We start from the raw sequence: 19,708 nt of genomic DNA on the forward strand, positions 1-19,708 counted from the left end.
GGGTCCATTCCCTATTTTGTATGGTCCATGTTGAAATAAATTACTGGTTAATTTCTAATTTGACAAACACCGAATAATTCTATAACATCTGCTTACAGAATTGGTGTGTTCCCTCGGTGGGTTTCCTTGAGGGACTTAATATCTTCATGTTCTAACTTGTACGATTTGGAGGAATTTGGAACTTGTGATAAGCAGGTGCACATGCCTTGACTGAAGATTTAGATTTTTAAAAAATAAAATAAAATTCCATAATTACGGCCATGGTTTCTTCTATATGAATTTGGAATCTGGTTCTTATTGTTCCTGGTAGAAGCGTCTTAGGAATGGAAACTTATTCAGTTGAGGACATAAAGTTCCTCTTTATAACATTCCTTTAACCATGAAAAGTTAAATATTGGCAGAAATTTGGAGGCATTAGGCAGAAATCTTGTCAATCTTAAGAAATGTCAACATAGAGCATCAATGAATCAACCATTGATTGATGTGAGTTTCACAATAAATCAACAAATCAACCATTGATTGATGTGAGTTTCGCAATACATTGCATTATTGCTTTTTCGAGCACGTAATTAACGAATTCTTAGCAAACTTTAGAAAGAACAGAAAAATCTGTTGCAAAGGCAGAGTTGTACCAAATTCGGGTATTTTCCACCAGAACAGAAAAAATTGCTCCAACGACAAAAAGAAAAATAAAATCTGTTGCAATGGCCACACAAGTAATGCTATTTAGATACATAAGGTGGTCGGCTAATGTGGTCAATTTTGTGTGTCTAAATAGCATTACTCTTCACGAGACGAGAGTTTGGAAACAATGATCCAACCAAATAAGGGGGAAAGATTATAAACATTCTAAACTAAAATTTACACTTTGTGTACAAATTAAACAGTTAAATTACATAATACACTGTGAACCACTAGAGTGTTTGCTGAGTGAGGCCTTTATTACCGAAAACTTTGTAGAAAACATACCACGCGATGCTTGATCTCAATTGGGGCTATGCTAAGGGGTGCAGCCTCAATAGTTTGTTTGGTTCCTTTCCTCTTCTATGTGCCATGCTTTACACAGGCTGCTTACTTGATGTGTCCGGCGTCTGAGGTGAAAAACTTTGGCACCGTCTATCTTTGTAATACTATTATATCTAATCTTTAACTTCAGTGTTGAGCACAAAGCTGGGAAACTGTATGGTTATGTCCCTAGAAAATGGAAACCAAATTTATTACCATGTAACTTTGAGGAAATGTGTTCTGGATTAGCATATTGAGTTAGTTGAAATTAAGAGAGCAATTTCATTTTGGAGCCTTGGAAAGAGCAGAGAGTTATATAAGTTGTGCCTTCATGAGACAACTAGGATTCTGCATTGTTAAACTCTTCAGCAAATGAGATTTCTTGTTTCAATGTATTGTCATCTGCTAACTATATTTAACCAATCACAATCAAATTAAGCAAACATCGACGCAAGAAACGAGTGCTGGTGAGATTAATAGGCTTTTGGGACTCACTTTAGATATGGAAGAGTCATATTCTTTATTAGAGACGGATGCTTTGCTACAAATTCTTTCCATTCTTCTTGATCAATTTTCCCGTCCCCTTTTAAATCTGCCTCCACCATTGTCTTCAGAGAAACGCAAGGAATAGTCAGATAGACAATGAGTAACACAGAACAAATATAACAAAGTGTAGAATAATCAAAACCTTATCGACAATTGATTCAATAACATCATTGGAAAGTTCCAGATCTGATTCACTCAATAGGGCTGACACCATTTCCTTCACCTGCCATGGAAACATTACCCACAACATGCATAGAGAGGTAGAAAGCATCAGAATTGCCGAAGTTTCTTTCTTTAATAGATAAATAAAAGATGTGGAAATATAAAACTGATGATATTTTGTACAAGCTACAGTTGATACTAACAAAAGACTATGGGACATCTCGATATAGCCTACGTATAATGAGCATGGGAGAATCACAACAACACATGAAAACTTGGTTCACATACATTGACAATGCCATTTAACTTGACCTAAAAAAGATGCATTGCTTAATCATTAACCATGAGCAAGAATAAGAACAGTCAAGCACAATAGTTGTGCTCAAATAACTACAATACAGAAAAGCGACCAAGATGAAAATTGCAAGGGATTCACCTCATCACGCTCAATGTAGCCGGTCTGTCGTAGATCATACAATCTGAATGCGACTGCAAAGCATATACTTTAAGAGTTTAGTGATCATAAATATGCTCGATTTTGTATTGAAAATAGCACAAAGAGAAGGAAATCATGATCTTCATTCATAACATAATACATCATACATGATATTTTTTCTGCTTCAGAAGCATTTGGGTGAAAAATACTTAATGACCGAACAAACTCTCCAAATTCAATAACCCCATTATGCTTGATGTCAAACAAGTCAAATACCTGCAATGGGAATATGCACATTTTTAGAACAACATCACAAATTCTCAATTGGGGTTCAGTTTCTTATTTTGAATATAATTCTTGTGGAAAGTTTCTTATTGTTTACTTTACATATCTCTGCTACATCGTTTGCGTTATTTGTATTGGTTAAGAGCTTGGTTTTCTTTTTCTTTTTCTTTTTCTTTTGTATGAAAGGTCAAAGTTCATAAAGTCCTCACACACTTGACTGTAGCATGCAGCATTTGATCCAAAGTACAAACTCACAAACACAAACTTGAAGAAAATTAAGTAATAATATAGGTTGCACTCACCCTGTCCGCAAAAAGATTCTGTTTACTGCTGCTCTGAAATAGTGCAAGTTGGAATTCCTCCTGTTCATATCATGTCAAATATTTAGTGCAAGCCATCTTAAGAAAATGAAACAGTTAAGATTCTATTTCGAGTCTGCAACAATTTCAGATTGCAGATCAAACACTAAGTCATCTCAAGTAATATGTCAGAAGATTGAAAATGCAACCTTAGCTAGAAATACCTTGTGTAGAAGACCATCTTTAATTATGGAACTGCTTAGTTTCTTATACAGATCATACAAGGCCTCCACTTCATTTACTGTAACTGTTAAATAATTGTAGGTACCAAATTTTAGAAATTTGAAATGTACAGATTATGATCAACCATACAAACACTGGCAATTAGCAAATAAACAAAAAAATTCAAACAGATAAGTATATGGGTGAGTCGGTGAATCAGTGATGGCGGTACTAATGTGGTGCACCTTGCACCTATGCAAACCCATAATAGCAGGCGAAAGAGGGAGGAATTCTATGGTAACACAATAAAAAAAAGCAACTCTCATTAAAAGTAAAGTAATAAACATCAGGCAATAGCACCGCAGTCGCAGAGTTTGTGTTTTGGCAGCTGCAACATTGCCTAGCATGACCAAGGTGCCAGAAAGGACGTGGCACTGCCTTGGAAGAACTTTAACATATGAATATAAAGGCCTAGACATAGTATATACTTCCTCCTCCCAACTCACAAAGAGAGAGGTTAGAGGAGGAAGGACAATCAGTAATAGAAAGTTATATGCACAGCACGGCATCAACACAATGGCTTCGTGGACAATGCCAGAAATAATTATGGGAGCATGCAGCCAACTCAATCAACATAAATTTGTTAAAGTTCCACAACAAGTGAAAAATTGTGCCAAGTAATTAGAGCAACTCTCGAGTCTACTACTTACAACTTACAAGCAGTTTCTGAAGCAAGAATAGTAGGGTCCTCATACCCAAATCTATGTCTATCAACTTTGGAACTCATCAAGCAAAAGCAGTGCAGGAAACGACGCATGGTCCAATATAAGATTATCGGATGTTTGATCTGCCAGAATCCAACGAAAAATGCATCAAATTAACAGGTATTATGAGCTGCAATTTCATCCCATCCCAGCAGAGAAAAGATAACACCACCAAGAAAATGGAGACTGAGCCACAAACTTTCCATGTTGAAATAAAAAATTAAACTACGGTCATGATTGACCCTTAAACAATCAATTTAGGATCAAATCCAGCAAATGTAGACAATATTTTAGACACCCATCTGCGCAAAATGGGTGTCAATAGTTAGTTAGTAAGCACTGTTTCATAGCCAGGGTCCAAAGCAAATGGTCATGATCTGGATACCAGTACTTTTTGGTGGGAATAAAATATATCAATTATCAATGGCATACTGCAACCATTTGTACAGGGAATACTAGATGAGATCTATCCAGCAATAAAAATTGAAAAAAAGCACTAACAATAGAACTGTTCCATTAATGCATGAAACATAAAAACAAAGTTTGTACCTTGCAGAGCCAAGCTGCAAAAACATTCAGAAAAAGTCAACCTGCAGAGCAAAACAGCAGTGTCTGCTTTCATATCCAAGATTTCCACCCTCCAGAACTCAAGCAAAAACAAACTATTTCCAAAATCTCATTGCACCTTCCTGACAAACAATGAAAATGAAAGAAACCTAATATCTACCTAAGTTGGCCTCAGCCAGCACACAACAGCAGCGTGCAAATTAAACCAGTTCCTCCCACCTCCCCACTAAAACTCCCAAAAGAGAAAAAATGGAAAGTATCACTAGAAAAAAAAGAAAAAAAGAAAGAGATATATGACAGAGAAAGAAATATAGATTTTGTTTGGGTTCGAGAAAACTGACCTGGGATAGTGGGTGTTGGTGCTCTTAAGCTTTAAAAGGAGTTGATGATGATAAAGCTATGTACTTTCCTTCAAAACTAAATCTTCCATTTATTAGTCTCCTTTGACACAGAACTAGTCCATCTTTCTTTCATTTTTTATTGGAATATTCTGCTCCTGACTTTGGTGTCAGATGATTTTAAAATCCTCAAGCAATCGCTTTCTGATACCATCATTTTCTCAATTTGCCTCCATTATTTTCTAGATTTCTTTTGCTTTCGTTTCTTTTTGTTATAGTTTATTTGCCAGATGTGCATTCTATACGCGCGTGGACGGTTTGATGTAATCACACACCGGTTGTTCTCATAGTTGACAATCACCTTGGAAAAAATCTAATCTCAGGTTACCATTATTGTTATTGATTTTGTTTTCTTAATATGTGACTCGTCAGCAGCGGTGAGCTTTGAATCTACGTGCTTTTCCAAAAAGAAGTTCAAAGTTAGAAGAGAGCTGTTGGATGCTGACCATTTCCCGACTTCCCTCGTGGAAACTGTTTGTTTATTCACAACATTGAGAAGTATAATCCTATACGGACGAGCTTCCCATGGATCTTGCTCACGCTTGTCATATAATGCCACATCTTAACTTCCACAATCGACAAAGAAACGAAAATTTCCATGAGACAAGGGATTAAATTATCGTATCTCTTACTTTCTATCTCACTCGTTACATGATGTGTATATATGCTTTTCTTTTGGTGCGTTTGGATGAGGGAAATAAACTTGAAATTTTGACAAAACTCAGAATTTCTAAATTGACATGAACCAATTCCCGTGTTTGGATAAAAAAAAACATAGAAATTTTGAAATTCCGCGTGGGAAAAAACATAGAATTTGGAGATCATAAATCCCAACTTTAAATTATATATAAAAGTCGTCATTTCTAAAATCCCAAGAGATTGAGTTTTTAAAAAAGACAACTTTACAAATAAATGTTAAATTCCGTGTTTTAAATCCGTCATCCAAACAAGAAACTTTACAAATTCTAGAACATTAATTTCCATCATTTTAAATTCCGTCATTTACGAAATTCTCTGTACGTTTAAATTTCCTCATCCAAACACACTTAAATATTTTGTTACGAGTTCCTACACCTCCTATTTGTCTCTCTCTCATTATGTTAGCTAGCATATAATGGGAGAAAAGAAACATACATGGCACCTATGTGATAGAAAAATCCTCTACCTTCTCTAGGATAATGAACATTTATCCTTAGACTCAAGGCAAAGAGTAACCTTACCTCTTTTTGTTGACTAAAACTTATGTTACGAGACTATACTCTGTGTTTATTTATTTGACCACATTAGCATTCTATGAGAGATATCCACGTAATGTGTATGTCTTATAATAAAAGGACGGTATTGTGAGAATGTGAATGAGTGAGCACGGTCCGGTTTTCATCTCACACCGGAACCATAATTGGTACTGTTCAACTAGTGCGGTTTGGTTTGGTTTGTGAAAAAAAATTAAGAAACAATCAATTCGATTTAAACCGATTTCGATGTGATTTTGATTTTTTCGATTTTGGACAAAATATTTTTTTGTATATATTTTTAATTTTTTAATTTTTTAATTTTTACAAATTCCAACTAATATTTTATTTTTTGGGCTTAAAAAATCACAAATTACTCAATTTCATGCAAAGAGAGATGATTGAGCCTAGAAAATAAAGGTGCTTTTGTTTGTACCATATCTGACCCTCCACTCGTACAACGACACGTGGATCTTATAAACTCGCCCAAGTACCCAAGGCCTCGGACAATCGGCATCGGCCACCGATGGCATTGTCTCAAAGCTGCGAACAGCCATTACGAGCCCAACTCGTCTACAATCGGCATCCCCTACCGATTGTAGAGAATCAACCTCGAAGTATCCGCCCAAAATATCTAAGGACTCGTGTCAACCTCATAGGGCCCTCCCACGAGTCCCACATCGAAAATGAGTACTAAGAGCACACAAGATGCCCTCTATAAATAGGCCCCTTCCACTACAATACAGGGGTAAGACTTTTCAGCTTGACTTTTATACTTCTATATGGTCAACAGCAAGAGCTTTTAAAACAACAAACTTACTTCGGCATCGGAGGGTCTTAGGCTGGTTCCACACCGGTTCCATAGACCTCACGAGTCTCGACTTCTTTCTATTCAGGATCAGCATCTAAGGACAGGAAGAATCGGCATCCAATATTCAATCGATCTCTCGATCGTCCATCTCGTTTGTAAGTTGCACTCATCTCTATCTGTTCAGATTTAGCGCCAACAGCTTTGAAGTTGGACTTGGGGAAATATTAGTTACGGGATTAGAAATTTAGTATTGGACTTAAATAATTTAAAAATAAAATAAAAAATACATAGTCGGTCCAGTCCGGTCTAATTTTGTAAGGTGTGAAATCGACATCGAAATCGGTTTGAATATGTTGGCGCTAAATCTGAACAGATAGAGATGAGTGCAACTTACAAACGAGATGGACGATCGAGAGATCGATTGAATATTGGATGCCGATTCTTCCTGTCCTTGGATGCTGATCCTGAATAGAAAGAAGTCGAGACTCGTGAGGTCTATGGAACCGGTGTGGAACCAGCCTAAGTCCCTCCGATGCCGAAGTAAGTTTGTTGTTTGAAAAGCTCTTGCTGTTGACCATATAGAAGTATAAAAGTCAAGCTGAAAAGTCTTACCCCTGTATTGTAGTGGAATGGGCCTATTTATAGAGGGCATTTAGTATGCTCTTAGTGCTCATTTTCGATGTGGGACTCGTGGGAGGGCCTTCTGAGGTCGACACGAGTCCTTAGATATTTTGGCGGGTACTTCGAGGTTGATTCTCTACAATCGGTAGGGGATGCCGATTGTAGACGAGTTGGGCTCGTAATGGCTGTTCGCAGCTTTGAGACAATTCCATCGGTGGCCGATGCCGATTGTCCGAGGCCTTGGGTACTTGGGCGAGTTTATAAGATCCACGTGTCGTTGTACGAGTGGAGGGTCAGATATGGTACAAACAGTAGTCCAATTCGATTCGGTGCCAGTTTGTTGACTTTTAGTAAACATGAATTTTTTATTTATTTATAGTTTTTTCCATTCTGTGCTGCTCAATGTTCCAATTTTTCGGTCTCAATGTCCACCCCTAGTAAAAAGTCCCACATTGAAAAGTTGAGAAACCTTGTAAGAGCTTATAAGGAGTTGGGCTTCTCCCCCATTGTCAGTTGGTTTTGGGATGGGACCTCAACTTCCTTTATGGTATCAAAGCAAGGCTTCACATGTTGGGCCCAACGACCACATGTACTCCCACATCACCCAATAATATGAAGGAAAAAAGTCTCACAGTGGAAAGTTGAGAAATCTAACAAGAGCTTATAAAGAGTTAGGTTATTCTCCCCCATTGCCAATTGATTTTGAGGTGAAACCTCAACTTCGTTAAGGTAAATAGGACGGATGTGAGAAATAACCACAGAATGTGTATTTCTGGTAATAGGAGGAGAACCTATAGATCACGTAGAAGGAAAAAAATAATCAAGATAGTTGGGCCTTGGTGGCCGTGCAATGCATATGGAATTATCCTGGGCCTTGGGCCTGAAAATAAAATAATTGGAGGCGACTGAGCTTACAGACGACAATTATTTTGGGCCTTCTCCGCACGTTCGGTCTAACAGCGCTTCCAAAGTTTCCGAGTTAACTCGCTGGTGTTGATCATTCGCAACGCTCTCTTCCAGAGATACACAGAAATGGTGGTCTCTCTCTTTTCCAGGTAATCTCTCCCCCTTGTTGTTCTGGTTTCCTTGTTACCCGTTTTGACCTTTGCGATTCTAGTTATTTAAATCGCCAGACGGTTGATTTTGAATTCAACAAGATCAGATTTTTTTATATAAATTTTTTTTTAATTTCTCATTTTGCATAATAATTATTGTTTTACTAGGTTTTAATTTGAGGAGCATGTTCTTTGGAGACGCAATGGAAGTGGATTTAGTTACAAGCAGCGTACAAGAGGGAGGTGCTTTTGGAGTTACTGATACTTATAGCAATGTAAGCTTCAAGATCATTTTCATTAAGCTGTAGCACGTAGTCTCTATGTCATTGAAGCTTATTTTTTATTATGTAGCTTGAATTTTTTGAATGAATGATTATATATGGAAAATGCGTTTCTCTTTTTGAAGAGGTGTGGTGAATGGTTGAACCATTTTCATCTAATAAGTCAGACATTTGAAGCTCTAAATAAATGTGTGAACTTTGACTTGCTTATTATTGTGTTACTTGTGGATATGCAAGTTTAAGTTTGGTTACTTGGTTTGCTATCATTTTGGGATCAAATTTTTGGTATCTATTTAATGTGCAGGATAATCCTAATTTCGAGGGCGAAACATGTGGGATATGCATGGATGCTGTTATCGATAGGGGTGTTCTGGATTGCTGCCAGCACTGGTATGCGCTTAAGTGTCTTTCTTTGTGTGTGTATGTGGGTGAGATAGAGAGAGATAGAGAGAGAATCATTTGAACAAGTTTTCATTTTTATTATAAAAGTATTCTGTTGCTACCTTGAACCCTTTCCTCTCCCTTTCTATTACTTAATTAAAGGAAAAAAAATGGAGGAAGGAAAGTGTTCAAACGTGCTCATAAGTTTTCCAGTAGTCATGTATGATGAAACCTACAAGGTGTATCAATATATTTAGAGGTTAATGTGAGGTGAAGTTATCCTTTGGTTAACACCCTTGTTGTGTGGGGCTAAAATGAAAAAAAGGGTTGCTTTCCATATGTTATATATATTTGACAGATGAAATTTGTATTATGGCAAGGGTTAACATTGTGATTTTTCAGGTTCTGTTTTGCATGCATTGACAATTGGGCTACCATTACAAACCTCTGCCCACTTTGCCAGAATGAATTTCAATTGATCACATGTGTTCCAGTGAGTGATGCAAATACACGATTCTTTGTTTTTCTTATCCTGGTTATAGTAGTAGTTCTGTTAGGTATGGGATAATATAATGGTATTTATTTACAACTAGTTGCACAGAACAATTGTTATTTTGATTTCTACAACTGGCTGCTTTCAATAGGTTTCTTTTTCTTGGCAAATGGAAATTTTATTTTTTAAGTTATCGTATTGTGATTTGATGCTGGTGCAAAGTGATCCTAAAGCATATGAGATCGGTTTGAATGTGAAGGTATATGATACTATTGGGAGCAGAGTGGACGAGGACTCACCTTACAGGTACTTTGGCAATTAACTATAAGATGTTTAAGTATATTGGTGAGGGTTCATTGTTCACATTTATACATGGCTTAGACTCATTATTTTGTGGTTTTTACTGCCCATACTATTATGTAGTCTTCTTATGAAATTGACATTCAATATTCTGTCCAAGAAATTGCAATTAAGCCACTTATTTATTTATTATTTATTTATTTTTATTTTTATTGTGCCTTAGTTTCAACATAGACTAATTTTTCTGTATTCATCTCTGCAGAGATGATGATTGGAGTATTGAAGGAAAGAATAACACCCTCTCATTTCCATCATACTATATTGATGAAAATGTAATCATCTTTTTTAGATCTTCTTGCAATTCTCATATTTTCTTTCTAAGATTTTTGTTAAAATTACTGATATCAGATTCTTATTTACTCTATCATTTTGTAGGCAGTTATCTGCTTGGATGGAGATGGTTGCAAAATTCGAAGTGGCTTAGTGGCTATTGAGGGTGATTCCAATCTTGATACATCAATTGCTTGTGATTCATGTGACTTATGGTAAACAATCAGTGGATGTGATATATAATCTTTGTCCGTATAGATAGATATATGATTTTATCAAATATTGTTATTTTCTAATTGCTTTTTGACTTGAATGGAGACAGGTACCATGCTTTCTGTGTGGGATTTGATCCTGAGGGCACATCTGAGAGTACATGGTTATGCCCCAGGTAAGTTACATGGGGATCATTGTTTTGTTCATGGGTGTTGCATTGTTGGTTCTTTTGCTGAGTCTAGTGTGTGAATTTTCCTTAAAACTTCAGTTAATAAGCACTTTTCATGCGTGTTCCGAACCTTATCTCTAAGCTCAAAGTTGTTTAATGGAGATGAATAAGCTGTCGGTCCTTTCTGTGGAAGCTTTGTTCTTGTTATGAAATCCCTGTCTTGTCTTGAGTTTGTCAACCAATAAAATTAAACCATCTGATTTATGACTTGAGGACAAAGAGAACCCTTTATGTATACAATTGCTGCCAAGTAACAATCCTTCTAGGCTTGGACTGTTTAGTGCAGCTTTGGTGATCTTTATTTATGCATCTCAGGATTAATAGAGATTTGAATGGAATAAAAATTGCTCTGTTTTCCTAAAATCCTAGGTCTCCTCTTTCATTTCTTTAAGACACTGATACTTTTTTAAATTAATCCTAAATTGTGTATTTTCTGTAGATGTGTAGTTGATGAAATCCCGAAAAAATCAGATACAGATTCAGTACAGAGGTCTAACAGCCAGTATAGCCCAGAAAACGCTAATTGTGAATCTTTAGCTAAGGATAATATTTCTGGAAAGGTATCTGTAGCTGTGGCTGATAGTGGTGAGACAGCTGTTGTAGTCTCAATGGTTGGAGAAAATCAACGCATCGCGGAGCCAAGTAAGAGAGTTTTGCCAACCGTTGAAGTTGGCAAGGACCTGGAGTCTGAAACATTGGTATTGGCTTTTGAGGATAGCCACAAGTTGGCAAGGCCCACTGGGGAAAGAACTATTACCCAGCCAATTCTTGGAGCTCAGGCACTAGAACTATCCCTATCCTGCAATACCTCCAATGTACCTTCAAATTCTTTAGCACAGCAGTTTAGGATGAGTACTGATGGATCAACCAATGAGCTTAGTAGTTTTGATTGCATCGGGAATCCTTCCGGAGAGTCTTTCGATGAATCACACATTAGTAACAAACTGCCTGACAGTGATTCCAATATGGGTCTTGAACTCGGGTTATCTGTGGGCTCGTTTCTGTCTGGTAATTTACATTTTTTTCCTTTTTAAAGCTTGATAATTTCATGATTAGGATAGCATAGAACTGAAGTGTATGCTTTACATGTTCAAGTTTATCTTATTTTTAATAATGTGCATCTAGCTGTTGACCTGAATAATAATGGAACTGAAGATGTGAAGCATCACAATCCTAGAGAAGAATATTTGTCAAAAGGTATTAAGCTGTTTCAGTCATTAGTTGTCCTCTCTCTCTCTCTCTCTAGCACTATTTACACAACAGTCATTCATGCTCATTGTTGAAATGTTTCCAGCTGCCATTCTTGTACCAAATCAAGAGACTGAACATTTGAAGTATCACAATCCTTCAGAAGAATATTCGCCGATAGGTATGTGAAGCAGCATTAAATTGTTTATTCAACATTCACTCCTGCACATTGCTTAATTGCTGAAATGTTTACAGCTGATGAGATTGTACCAGATGCTAATTCGGATGCTCCTGGAATTGCTGTTGGTGGAAAGAGAAAGCATACTGATTGCAGGTCACATGTCATCCAAATATATCCGTTGATTCTTATACGGTTTTCAGCAATTAGTGCTCTTAACTTTGTTGCCTCAGGTTTTGTTACTGCTATCCTCATATCATAATCTGCCACCATTACACTGTAGTTTTCCTAATTCAAGTAGGATGCATTGTGTTTTTCTACCACCATCAATTCTGTTGTTACCGAAGTTTTCGTGGTTTATGTTGGATGTATTGTGTTTCTGGTCTCCATAAAAGTCCTTGGTTCATTCAGCTGGCTTGTTGATCCTGTAGTAGATATTGGGATCATAGGGAACATCTCTTTGTATCTTAACGATTCCATCAAGGTGGTTACTATCTTGCTAATAACCACTGCATGATATGGTAGTTTGTAGATAAAACTGAACCAGGATATAGGGGTTCCAAATTATTGGATTATCCACATTAAACATGCATGCATGCAACAGAAATTTTCAATTTCCTCAAAAGCCCATTTTTAGTTGCCCTTTCATGCTAAACATCATCAGTAAAATATCAACAATACTTGTCTAAATCATAAAGGAAATGCCAGCGTAAGTAAATTCAACTGGTTGAACAAAAAATGCATGCTAATTTAAAGTGAGTTAACTATCTTTATGCTTGTATGCTAGCCACGTTTGTTTATTGTCATTTGCCTGAAAGATGTGTTTGTAGTTCAAATGGCAATTTGCTGTTGCTTTTTACATTCTTCATAGCAAATAGAAAAAAATTTCTGACTTTATTTTTCCTTGACTTTTTGAAATAATAGTGATGACGTTCATACCATTGTTGTTGATGATGGAGATACTAACCCTAAGATTGAGACCAAAGAGTCTGTTAAGAAAATCAGACATGAGGAGAAGACTCAACCAATTGTTTCCAATGACCAAGCCAAAGCATCTATATCAGATGACTCTAAAAACTGCTCTAGCCTGACAGTAGTTCCTAAAGATAGCACGTTAACTTTTCATCCTGTTGAGGAGAACATCACTTCCGATATATTGAGCATTGTTCGAACTACAAACCGTAAATCTTCCAAGGGGCTTGCACGCCCTAATCCTGCTGATAAATCATCACAAGAACAAGAAACTATGGCTGGTTTGAGAGTTAAAAAGATCATGAGGAGAGCTGCAGAGGACAAGGACTCATCCATGGTAGTTCAGACACTGAGAAAAGAAATAAGAGAAGCTGTCAGTAACAACTCTTCAACAGATTTTGGCGCAAACCTTTTCAATCCAAAGCTTCTTGATGCCTTTCGGGCTGCTGTAGCAGGACCTAAAACGGAGCCTGTTAAGAAGTTATCACATTTGGCAGTGAAGGCAAGGAAAGCAATGTTGCAGAAGGGGAAAGTACGTGAGAATCTAACAAAGAAAATTTATGGGACATCCAATGGAAGAAGAAAACGCGCATGGGACCGGGACCGTGAAATTGAATTTTGGAAGCATCGCTGCATAGGAACTACTGAGCCAGAAAAAATTGAAACTTTGAAGTCAGTTCTTGACCTTCTGAAAGGGAGATCAGAGGGTGCAGACACAGAGCGGGAGTCTGATAGGCAGTCCACAAATCCAATTCTTTCCAGGTTGTATTTAGCAGATGCATCTCTACTTCCAAGAAAAGATGATATTAAGCCTCTCTTAGCTCTTAAAACTGCTGGTAATTCAGAGCAGAATGATAAACAACCCACCTTGATTGAAAAGTGTTCAAAGTCGTCTCTTAATGATTGTACTTCAAATTCCACAGAAACGAGTAAGGTTTTATCAAAAGGTGGGATTCCTTCATTAGAGAAATATGGGAGTAAAAGTAATGTTCCAAGCTCAGGCAATGGTGTTGCTTCTAGCAAAGTACATCAAGACAGACACGCAGAAGGGTCTTTGGTTTCTTCAGCTGGTGGTTCCAAATCTATAACCAAGAGGGAAGTGGTTGAAAAACCTGAAGATATAAAAAGTGACAAAAGAAAATGGGCTTTAGAGGTTCTTGCCAGGAAAACAAGTGGTGCAGGCGGGAAAGCAGCAAATGAAAAACAGGAAGGCAACACTGTGCTCAAAGGAAATTACCCTTTGCTAGTGCGTAATAGATTTACTTTTAAAACCTTTCATCTTTTCTGTTTGGTTATGCAGGTGATATATCGTATTAAATTATGTTTTGTGGTTGCTTTGAGCAGGCTCAATTACCAATAGACATGAGACCAAATTTGGCACCCAGTCGTCATACTAAAATCCCCTTATCAGTGAGGCAGGTATGAAGTGTGTGCGTGCTTCTATTACATCTCTCCTTAGGTTACTCTTTGAATTATTTTTAATATGAAAGGAGTGTGTTGCCCTCTGTTGGTCTTTGCAAAATAGAAAGGCAGAAGTTGTTTTAAATTTTCTTATGAGGAAATGGTAGAAAGCAACCTTTCCACATTTTTTTTGTAATCCTGCATGGGGAATGATTCATGACACACAACTGCGTTCACCACCATCTCAATCAAACCACAATGAATTCTTATCATCATTTTAACCGGTGCTACTGGCACTACGACCGCACCAATGCGAACACCAGCGTGACTACCTCAATTACCAATTGTAGTGACAGTGCTTGTCTGCTGAAAACTAACAAATTCATCCATAAATGAAAATTCTAAAATAAAATCTCAATTCAGTTTAGGCTGTATTCTTGCATGGATAGATCTTTAGAGCTGGAACCCAAAGGACACAATTATAGTAAACTATTTTCTTGGTTTATCTATCATGTATTTTAATGTAGAGAATAGATCCATTCAAACAAAGGATATGTTAGTACAATTTACAAAGTTTGCTTTTTCAAACCATTTACTTGTTTAAGTTTCATGAAACTGGAGGCTAATTGGCTGTTTGGACTTTGTTATAAACATCTGCTGTGCAGACACAGCTTTACCGTCTGACTGAGCACTTCTTGAGGAAAGCAAATCTTCCTGTGATCCGTAGAACTGCAGATACGGAGTTAGCTGTTGCAGATGCAATTAATATAGAAAAGGAGGTTGCTGATAGGTCAAATAGCAAGCTAGTGTATCTGAATCTATGTTCCCAGGAGATATTGCATCGTTCAGAAAATAGGAAGTCTAGTGGAGCCCCAGTACTTAGTTCAGCCCCAACTTCAGTCCCTGCTGAAAGATCAGAACAAGCTGCGAATGAACTTTCAACTGATCCTGTAATTGAAGCAGCACTGAGAAATGCCGGTCTTCTGTCTGATTCTCCTCCAAATAGTCCACATCCCAATATGGAAGTTCCAGTTGAAGAAGATGGCCCCTCATTGGATATCAGAGAGGAAGGGCCTGATAATGTATTTGAGATGGATTTTCATCCAGACCTGGACATATATGGGGATTTTGAGTATAATTTGGAAGATGAAGACTACATTGGTGCTGCTGCTACAAAAGTCTCTAATGCACAACCAGAAGGGGCACCAAAATTGAAACTGGTTTTCTCTACACTTCAGCCTGAAAGATCTAATCATGCTCTAGATCTTGAAAAGACTGAGAAGACTGAAGTACAAAAAGATTCTTCCAGCATGCTTGGGAATCCTACTTATTCAGGTTTGGAACATTCCACCACAGACGGTGGGACTGACGAGTCTTGTGCTCCTTTGGAATCCTTATTCGGTAAAGAAGGTGAAGAGCTTTCTGTTGCAGAGTGTGAAGAATTATATGGACCTGATACAGAACCACTGATCAAGCAATTTCCAGGAGCATCAGAAAAGCAATTGGGATTACTTGATGAAGCTCTGGTTAAAGACAAAGATCCTAAAGAGAATGAAAATAATGAGCCAAAGCCAAACCAATCAATAAAAACATCTGGAATTGGTAATGAGAACAATGCACAAAATATGATGGTTGCCAGTGCTGGTTGCAACTCCTCTGGTGGTGAAGATTCAACGAACCATCCCCAACCAGGTGGAAATGTTGAAAGTAAGGAGAAGAAGACCAGTACGGTCGCTAACAATCAGTCTAACAGCAGCAGTTCTGTATCTAAGAAGGTCTTCCCCAAGCCACTTACCCCGAAAACTTATCTTCCCTTTACGTTGATCTTAAAAGGATTTTACTATGCGTGATCTTAATGTAATTGACCTGGGAGAAAGAGGGTTTCTTCCCCAGTCTGTTATTGAAGCTAACCCATTGTTCCAATGCTTTACAGGTTGAAGCCTACATTAAAGAGCACATCAGACCGCTATGCAAGAGTGGCGTGATTACAACTGAACAATATAAGTGGGCTGCAGCCAAAACAACTGACAAAGTTATGAAATATCATTCTAAAGCCAAGAACGCAAACTTCCTAATTAAGGAAGGCGAGAAGGTGAAGAAGCTCGCAGAGCAGTACGTTGAGACAGCCCGACAGAAGGAAAAAACCGATCCTCTATAACAACAGTTATTTTTGGCTCACAGATTATTCAGAATTTCCACTCTTCTAATTGGTGTAATTTGTAGATAGGAGACATTGTATAAAAACATCCCCAACCCCATGCATTGTATAAGTTGATGAAGAAACTCGTGTCGACACATGTATCCCGGTGAATTTTCATATGCCTGAGCAAAAAGCGTATACAAGTATATCACAATTTATTGTGCATGGCATTTGGACCAAACTTGATACACATGCTACTCATTCCAAAGCGGAATCTATCACCTTACAAATGTTGAGGTTCTTTTGCTTGATTAAAAACGATGCAATCTTATGTGGAATGCTTAATAGATGAAGAGAAATCAGGTTCTGATGCCACAAATATGGTATAATTTCATCGATTTTGTAATTGAATCAGATGACATTATTGCAGATTTTGATCCTGAAAATGTACTTGATCATAATTTATCGTAGTTATTATTTTTCCAATGACAAGCAGTGTGGAGGACTCTGCAATATATGAATACATTACACCACCAAAATTGCCAATGAGAGCTCAAGTGGAGATCCTAAGTTGAAATTTTTTATGTAAGCAAAAGAAACACCACCAAAATTTGATACAAACAGACCATGGAGCAAAGGGCTCCAGACGCCACCAGTTGCAGCCCTCATCTAGGTGCTGTTTTCCTTCCAAATCCGTCCGGCAACCCGGAGCTTGAGCTGCTTCCTGTCTCCACCAGAGAAAAAAAGTGCCATGTTACGCTGGATTATGAGACCATCATGGCTATCCCTAACCTTCTGATCGCTATCACGTATGCTCCGAGGGGTTCCTTCCCATATTAGTTTCCTACCATTTGCGCCCACCTCCAGTCGGTAACCAAATTTTCTTGCCTCAACGGCATCACCCATGAAACGAAGGAATGCAATGTACACAGGAGCCATGCCAAGTAGGAAGGCTTCGAAGTGCAGACAAAAGTACTGGCTGTAACAGTTAAACACCTAACAAACATAAAGAACAGGAAGGTGAGCATCTAAAAAAACACACACACACATTGCATCAGTTACCAATCACCATAGATGCCAAAAATTAGAGCCAACCCATTTGGTAAAAAGGCATCATTCTCAATGTTACATTCCAAAAACAAACAAAAATCAAATTCAAAACATAACTTAGAGCATAAACAATCAACGACTCCAAATCAAAACTTGAACAATGAAACTCCACTTACCATAAGCATCCTTGCTGCATTGTCTACCTCACGGGGATTCGACTTAACATAGAGATGATTGAAGGTTGATCCAATGTGCATGTCAACCTTGTGATCTTCTCGTAGATGGCCAACCAAAAATGGAATATCCCCAACTACTGAGCACTCAGATCCAGGATATGGGCAATTGTATGGTCTAAAGTTACACTGAGCTTCATGTTTAAGTTTGCTGTAGTAAGGGAAGATCTCCATGCAGCCCAAAGAACAATACTTACAAGGAAGTTCTAGTGACACTGCTACCTTCTCCAATGCCAGACATCTGATGTCTCCAAGTTCTTCTCTACAAGTCGGGCACCGGTTGTTCACCCTCAATTTGCAGATGGAGCACAAAGTGTGCCCATTTAGGCACTGCAGAAACAGAAACTTTGAAATCAACTAGCTCCAAACTTCTAAGTTCCAACCAATTTAAGCAGTGAATCAAACTGAAAACTCTAGTTGCAGGCTTAACATCTAGGAAATTAAAACATCATGAAACTCAAAGCAAACCCACAACTCAAAACATCATTTTAAACCAACAAATTAAATTCTCCAAATAAAAAATCATGCCATAAAGACAGCTTCTTTATGAAGAATGAGATAATTACGAATTCAGGCTACATTCTAAGCCTTTATGCCCAAAACAGAATCGGACCCTGCATCAAGGAAATACCCACATCCTAGAATTACATTTCCCAGCCAACCAAAACTCATCACCTAAATTTCAACACCAAATTAAAATAAGCTCAATATCTCAAAGTCACCCAAAAGCAATCATAATCTTACCAAAAACAAAACTTAATGTGACCCCATTCTGATTAAATATGACAACTAACACACACCTGGTGGATTGGTGGGAACATAGAGTTTTTGCAGACAGGGCATTGGAGAAGTTCATGGACACTTGTGGCCGGAGACAGAGCTTTGTTGTGAGACTTGGCTGAGGCCAAGAAAAGATGGTGGTGATGGTGATGGCGACGGCGGCTGTGGTTAGAGTCTCCCTCGTAGATCCCATCACATGTTGTCAAACATTCATCAACACCAACATCCTCCATTGTAATAGCTGTTCATGCAGGTTTGAAGAAACCATAAAATAGAATAAAACAGAAACAAGCACTGAATTTTTATTTTGTTCCTTTGTGTATGTGCTCTGGCAGTGGCAATGCTTGAATTGATAGCATCTAGAACGAAGGTAAAGGGGCAGATAGAGAGGAGAGACAGATGGGCAACCGAGGCTTCAAAGAAGTTGGCTGTCTTGGGAGCATTTGTTGAAGGAAACAGACAAGTCTCCATCGGTCCTTCCAAAAATATAATGCCAAAGGCAGTTAATGCTGAAAACAAAGGACCAACTGCACCTACTTAAAAATTGCTTCCCAACCGGGTAAGTTCAGTGTGATCCCTTATGTTTTCAAAATCTAACTTGGAAGTTTAATTATTTTTTATTCACCCCCCCCATATGTGAAGAATTTTCCATTTTGAAATTCTTATATAAATTTCCACCGAAAACAAACAAATTCTTATATTGGAGTGACTCCGAGTAATGGCGGATCCATGATTCTCAGGCCAAGTGGTCACAATAAAGCTTTGAAATTTTTTTAAGAAAAAAGTAATAATAAAAGAAAAAAGAAAAATAGTACTTCCATCCAAGCTTCACTTGTGCATGACAAGTTTTCCTTTCAAAACATTGCATTATAGCTTCATAAATCAAAATAAATTAAAAAATTGTTCCATAATTCTACACCTGTTTTAATCAAAATAAAAACTCAATGTAATATAATTTTTGTTAATGTCTCATCTAAAAATTAATATAACTTTTTTTTATATATAAAAAAGAATATAATTTTTCTTATTTTTCAAGATGGGCTGACTATTTTTGGTTTCAAGTGTAATAATAAAATACTTTTAACCCATATCCAAATGTAATGTAACATAAGACTATCAGTTTTAACTAAGAACAA

General features: G+C 37.5%; 3 protein-coding genes across 7 annotated transcripts; 1 reads left to right on the forward strand and 2 right to left on the reverse strand.

The window, feature by feature from the left end:
- Window positions 1-660: 660 nt before the first annotated feature.
- LOC110771728 (calcineurin B-like protein 7) lies at window positions 661-4,845 on the reverse strand. Of its 4 annotated transcripts, XM_088253573.1 has the most exons (10): window positions 4,628-4,845; window positions 4,269-4,309; window positions 3,666-3,802; window positions 2,958-3,040; window positions 2,737-2,796; window positions 2,317-2,425; window positions 2,150-2,202; window positions 1,694-1,774; window positions 1,501-1,613; window positions 661-1,194 (listed from the first exon to the last, which is right to left on the reverse strand). In XM_088253573.1, exons 3-10 carry the CDS (start codon window positions 3,706-3,708, stop codon window positions 1,140-1,142), a joined length of 597 nt encoding a protein of 198 aa, XP_088109699.1. In that variant the 5' UTR covers window positions 3,709-3,802; window positions 4,269-4,309; window positions 4,628-4,845; the 3' UTR covers window positions 661-1,139. The 4 variants fall into 4 exon arrangements, with proteins under 4 accessions (XP_088109699.1, XP_088109700.1, XP_021831765.1 ...); XM_088253574.1 differs by lacking the exon at window positions 4,269-4,309; XM_021976073.2 differs by lacking the exon at window positions 4,628-4,845 and having other exon boundaries at window positions 3,673-3,802; window positions 4,269-4,617.
- Window positions 4,846-8,293: 3,448 nt separating this feature from the next.
- On the forward strand, window positions 8,294-16,739 carry LOC110771741 (RING/U-box protein). 2 transcript variants are annotated; one of them, XM_021976092.2, is made up of 16 exons: window positions 8,294-8,403; window positions 8,572-8,678; window positions 8,989-9,074; window positions 9,468-9,558; window positions 9,818-9,864; window positions 10,121-10,190; window positions 10,294-10,403; window positions 10,511-10,576; window positions 11,070-11,638; window positions 11,756-11,827; window positions 11,925-11,999; window positions 12,074-12,152; window positions 12,921-14,214; window positions 14,313-14,387; window positions 15,035-16,144; window positions 16,303-16,739. In XM_021976092.2, the coding sequence occupies exons 2-16, from the start codon at window positions 8,589-8,591 to the stop codon at window positions 16,525-16,527; spliced, it is 4,059 nt and encodes a 1,352-aa protein (XP_021831784.2). In that variant the 5' UTR covers window positions 8,294-8,403; window positions 8,572-8,588; the 3' UTR covers window positions 16,528-16,739. The 2 variants fall into 2 exon arrangements, with proteins under 2 accessions (XP_021831784.2, XP_088109321.1); XM_088253195.1 differs by lacking the exon at window positions 8,294-8,403 and adding an exon at window positions 8,466-8,484.
- A 207-nt stretch (window positions 16,740-16,946) lies between these two features.
- On the reverse strand, window positions 16,947-19,096 carry LOC110771727 (E3 ubiquitin-protein ligase SINAT3). Its single transcript, XM_021976072.2, has 3 exons — window positions 18,593-19,096; window positions 17,736-18,122; window positions 16,947-17,505 (listed from the first exon to the last, which is right to left on the reverse strand). The coding sequence occupies exons 1-3, from the start codon at window positions 18,803-18,805 to the stop codon at window positions 17,179-17,181; spliced, it is 927 nt and encodes a 308-aa protein (XP_021831764.1). The 5' UTR covers window positions 18,806-19,096; the 3' UTR covers window positions 16,947-17,178.
- Between the last annotated feature and the right edge of the window lie 612 nt (window positions 19,097-19,708).

This window comes from Prunus avium, chromosome 5, assembly GCF_965620075.1.
Source record: "Prunus avium chromosome 5, drPruAviu1.hap1.1, whole genome shotgun sequence".
Classification (NCBI taxonomy): Eukaryota; Viridiplantae; Streptophyta; class Magnoliopsida; order Rosales; family Rosaceae; genus Prunus; species Prunus avium.

Coding starts and splice junctions, on each gene's coding strand:
- LOC110771727 (XM_021976072.2), bottom strand. CDS start 18,805: ATGGAGGATGTTGGTGTTGATGAATGTTTGACAACATGTGATGGGATC. Junction 18,123..18,592: donor TGTTCCCACCAATCCACCAG/GTGTGTGTTAGT, acceptor CTGTTTCTGCAG/TGCCTAAATGGGCACACTTT. Junction 17,506..17,735: donor ATGCAGCAAGGATGCTTATG/GTAAGTGGAGTT, acceptor TATGTTTGTTAG/GTGTTTAACTGTTACAGCCA.
- LOC110771728 (XM_021976073.2), bottom strand. CDS start 3,772: ATGCGTCGTTTCCTGCACTGCTTTTGCTTGATGAGTTCCAAAGTTGAT. Junction 3,041..3,672: donor TCTTGCTTCAGAAACTGCTT/GTAAGTTGTAAG, acceptor ATTATTTAACAG/TTACAGTAAATGAAGTGGAG. Junction 1,614..1,693: donor TTGAATCAATTGTCGATAAG/GTTTTGATTATT, acceptor GTTTCTCTGAAG/ACAATGGTGGAGGCAGATTT.
- LOC110771741 (XM_021976092.2), top strand. CDS start 8,589: ATGTTCTTTGGAGACGCAATGGAAGTGGATTTAGTTACAAGCAGCGTA. Junction 9,865..10,120: donor GACGAGGACTCACCTTACAG/GTACTTTGGCAA, acceptor TCATCTCTGCAG/AGATGATGATTGGAGTATTG. Junction 10,404..10,510: donor TGTGATTCATGTGACTTATG/GTAAACAATCAG, acceptor GAATGGAGACAG/GTACCATGCTTTCTGTGTGG.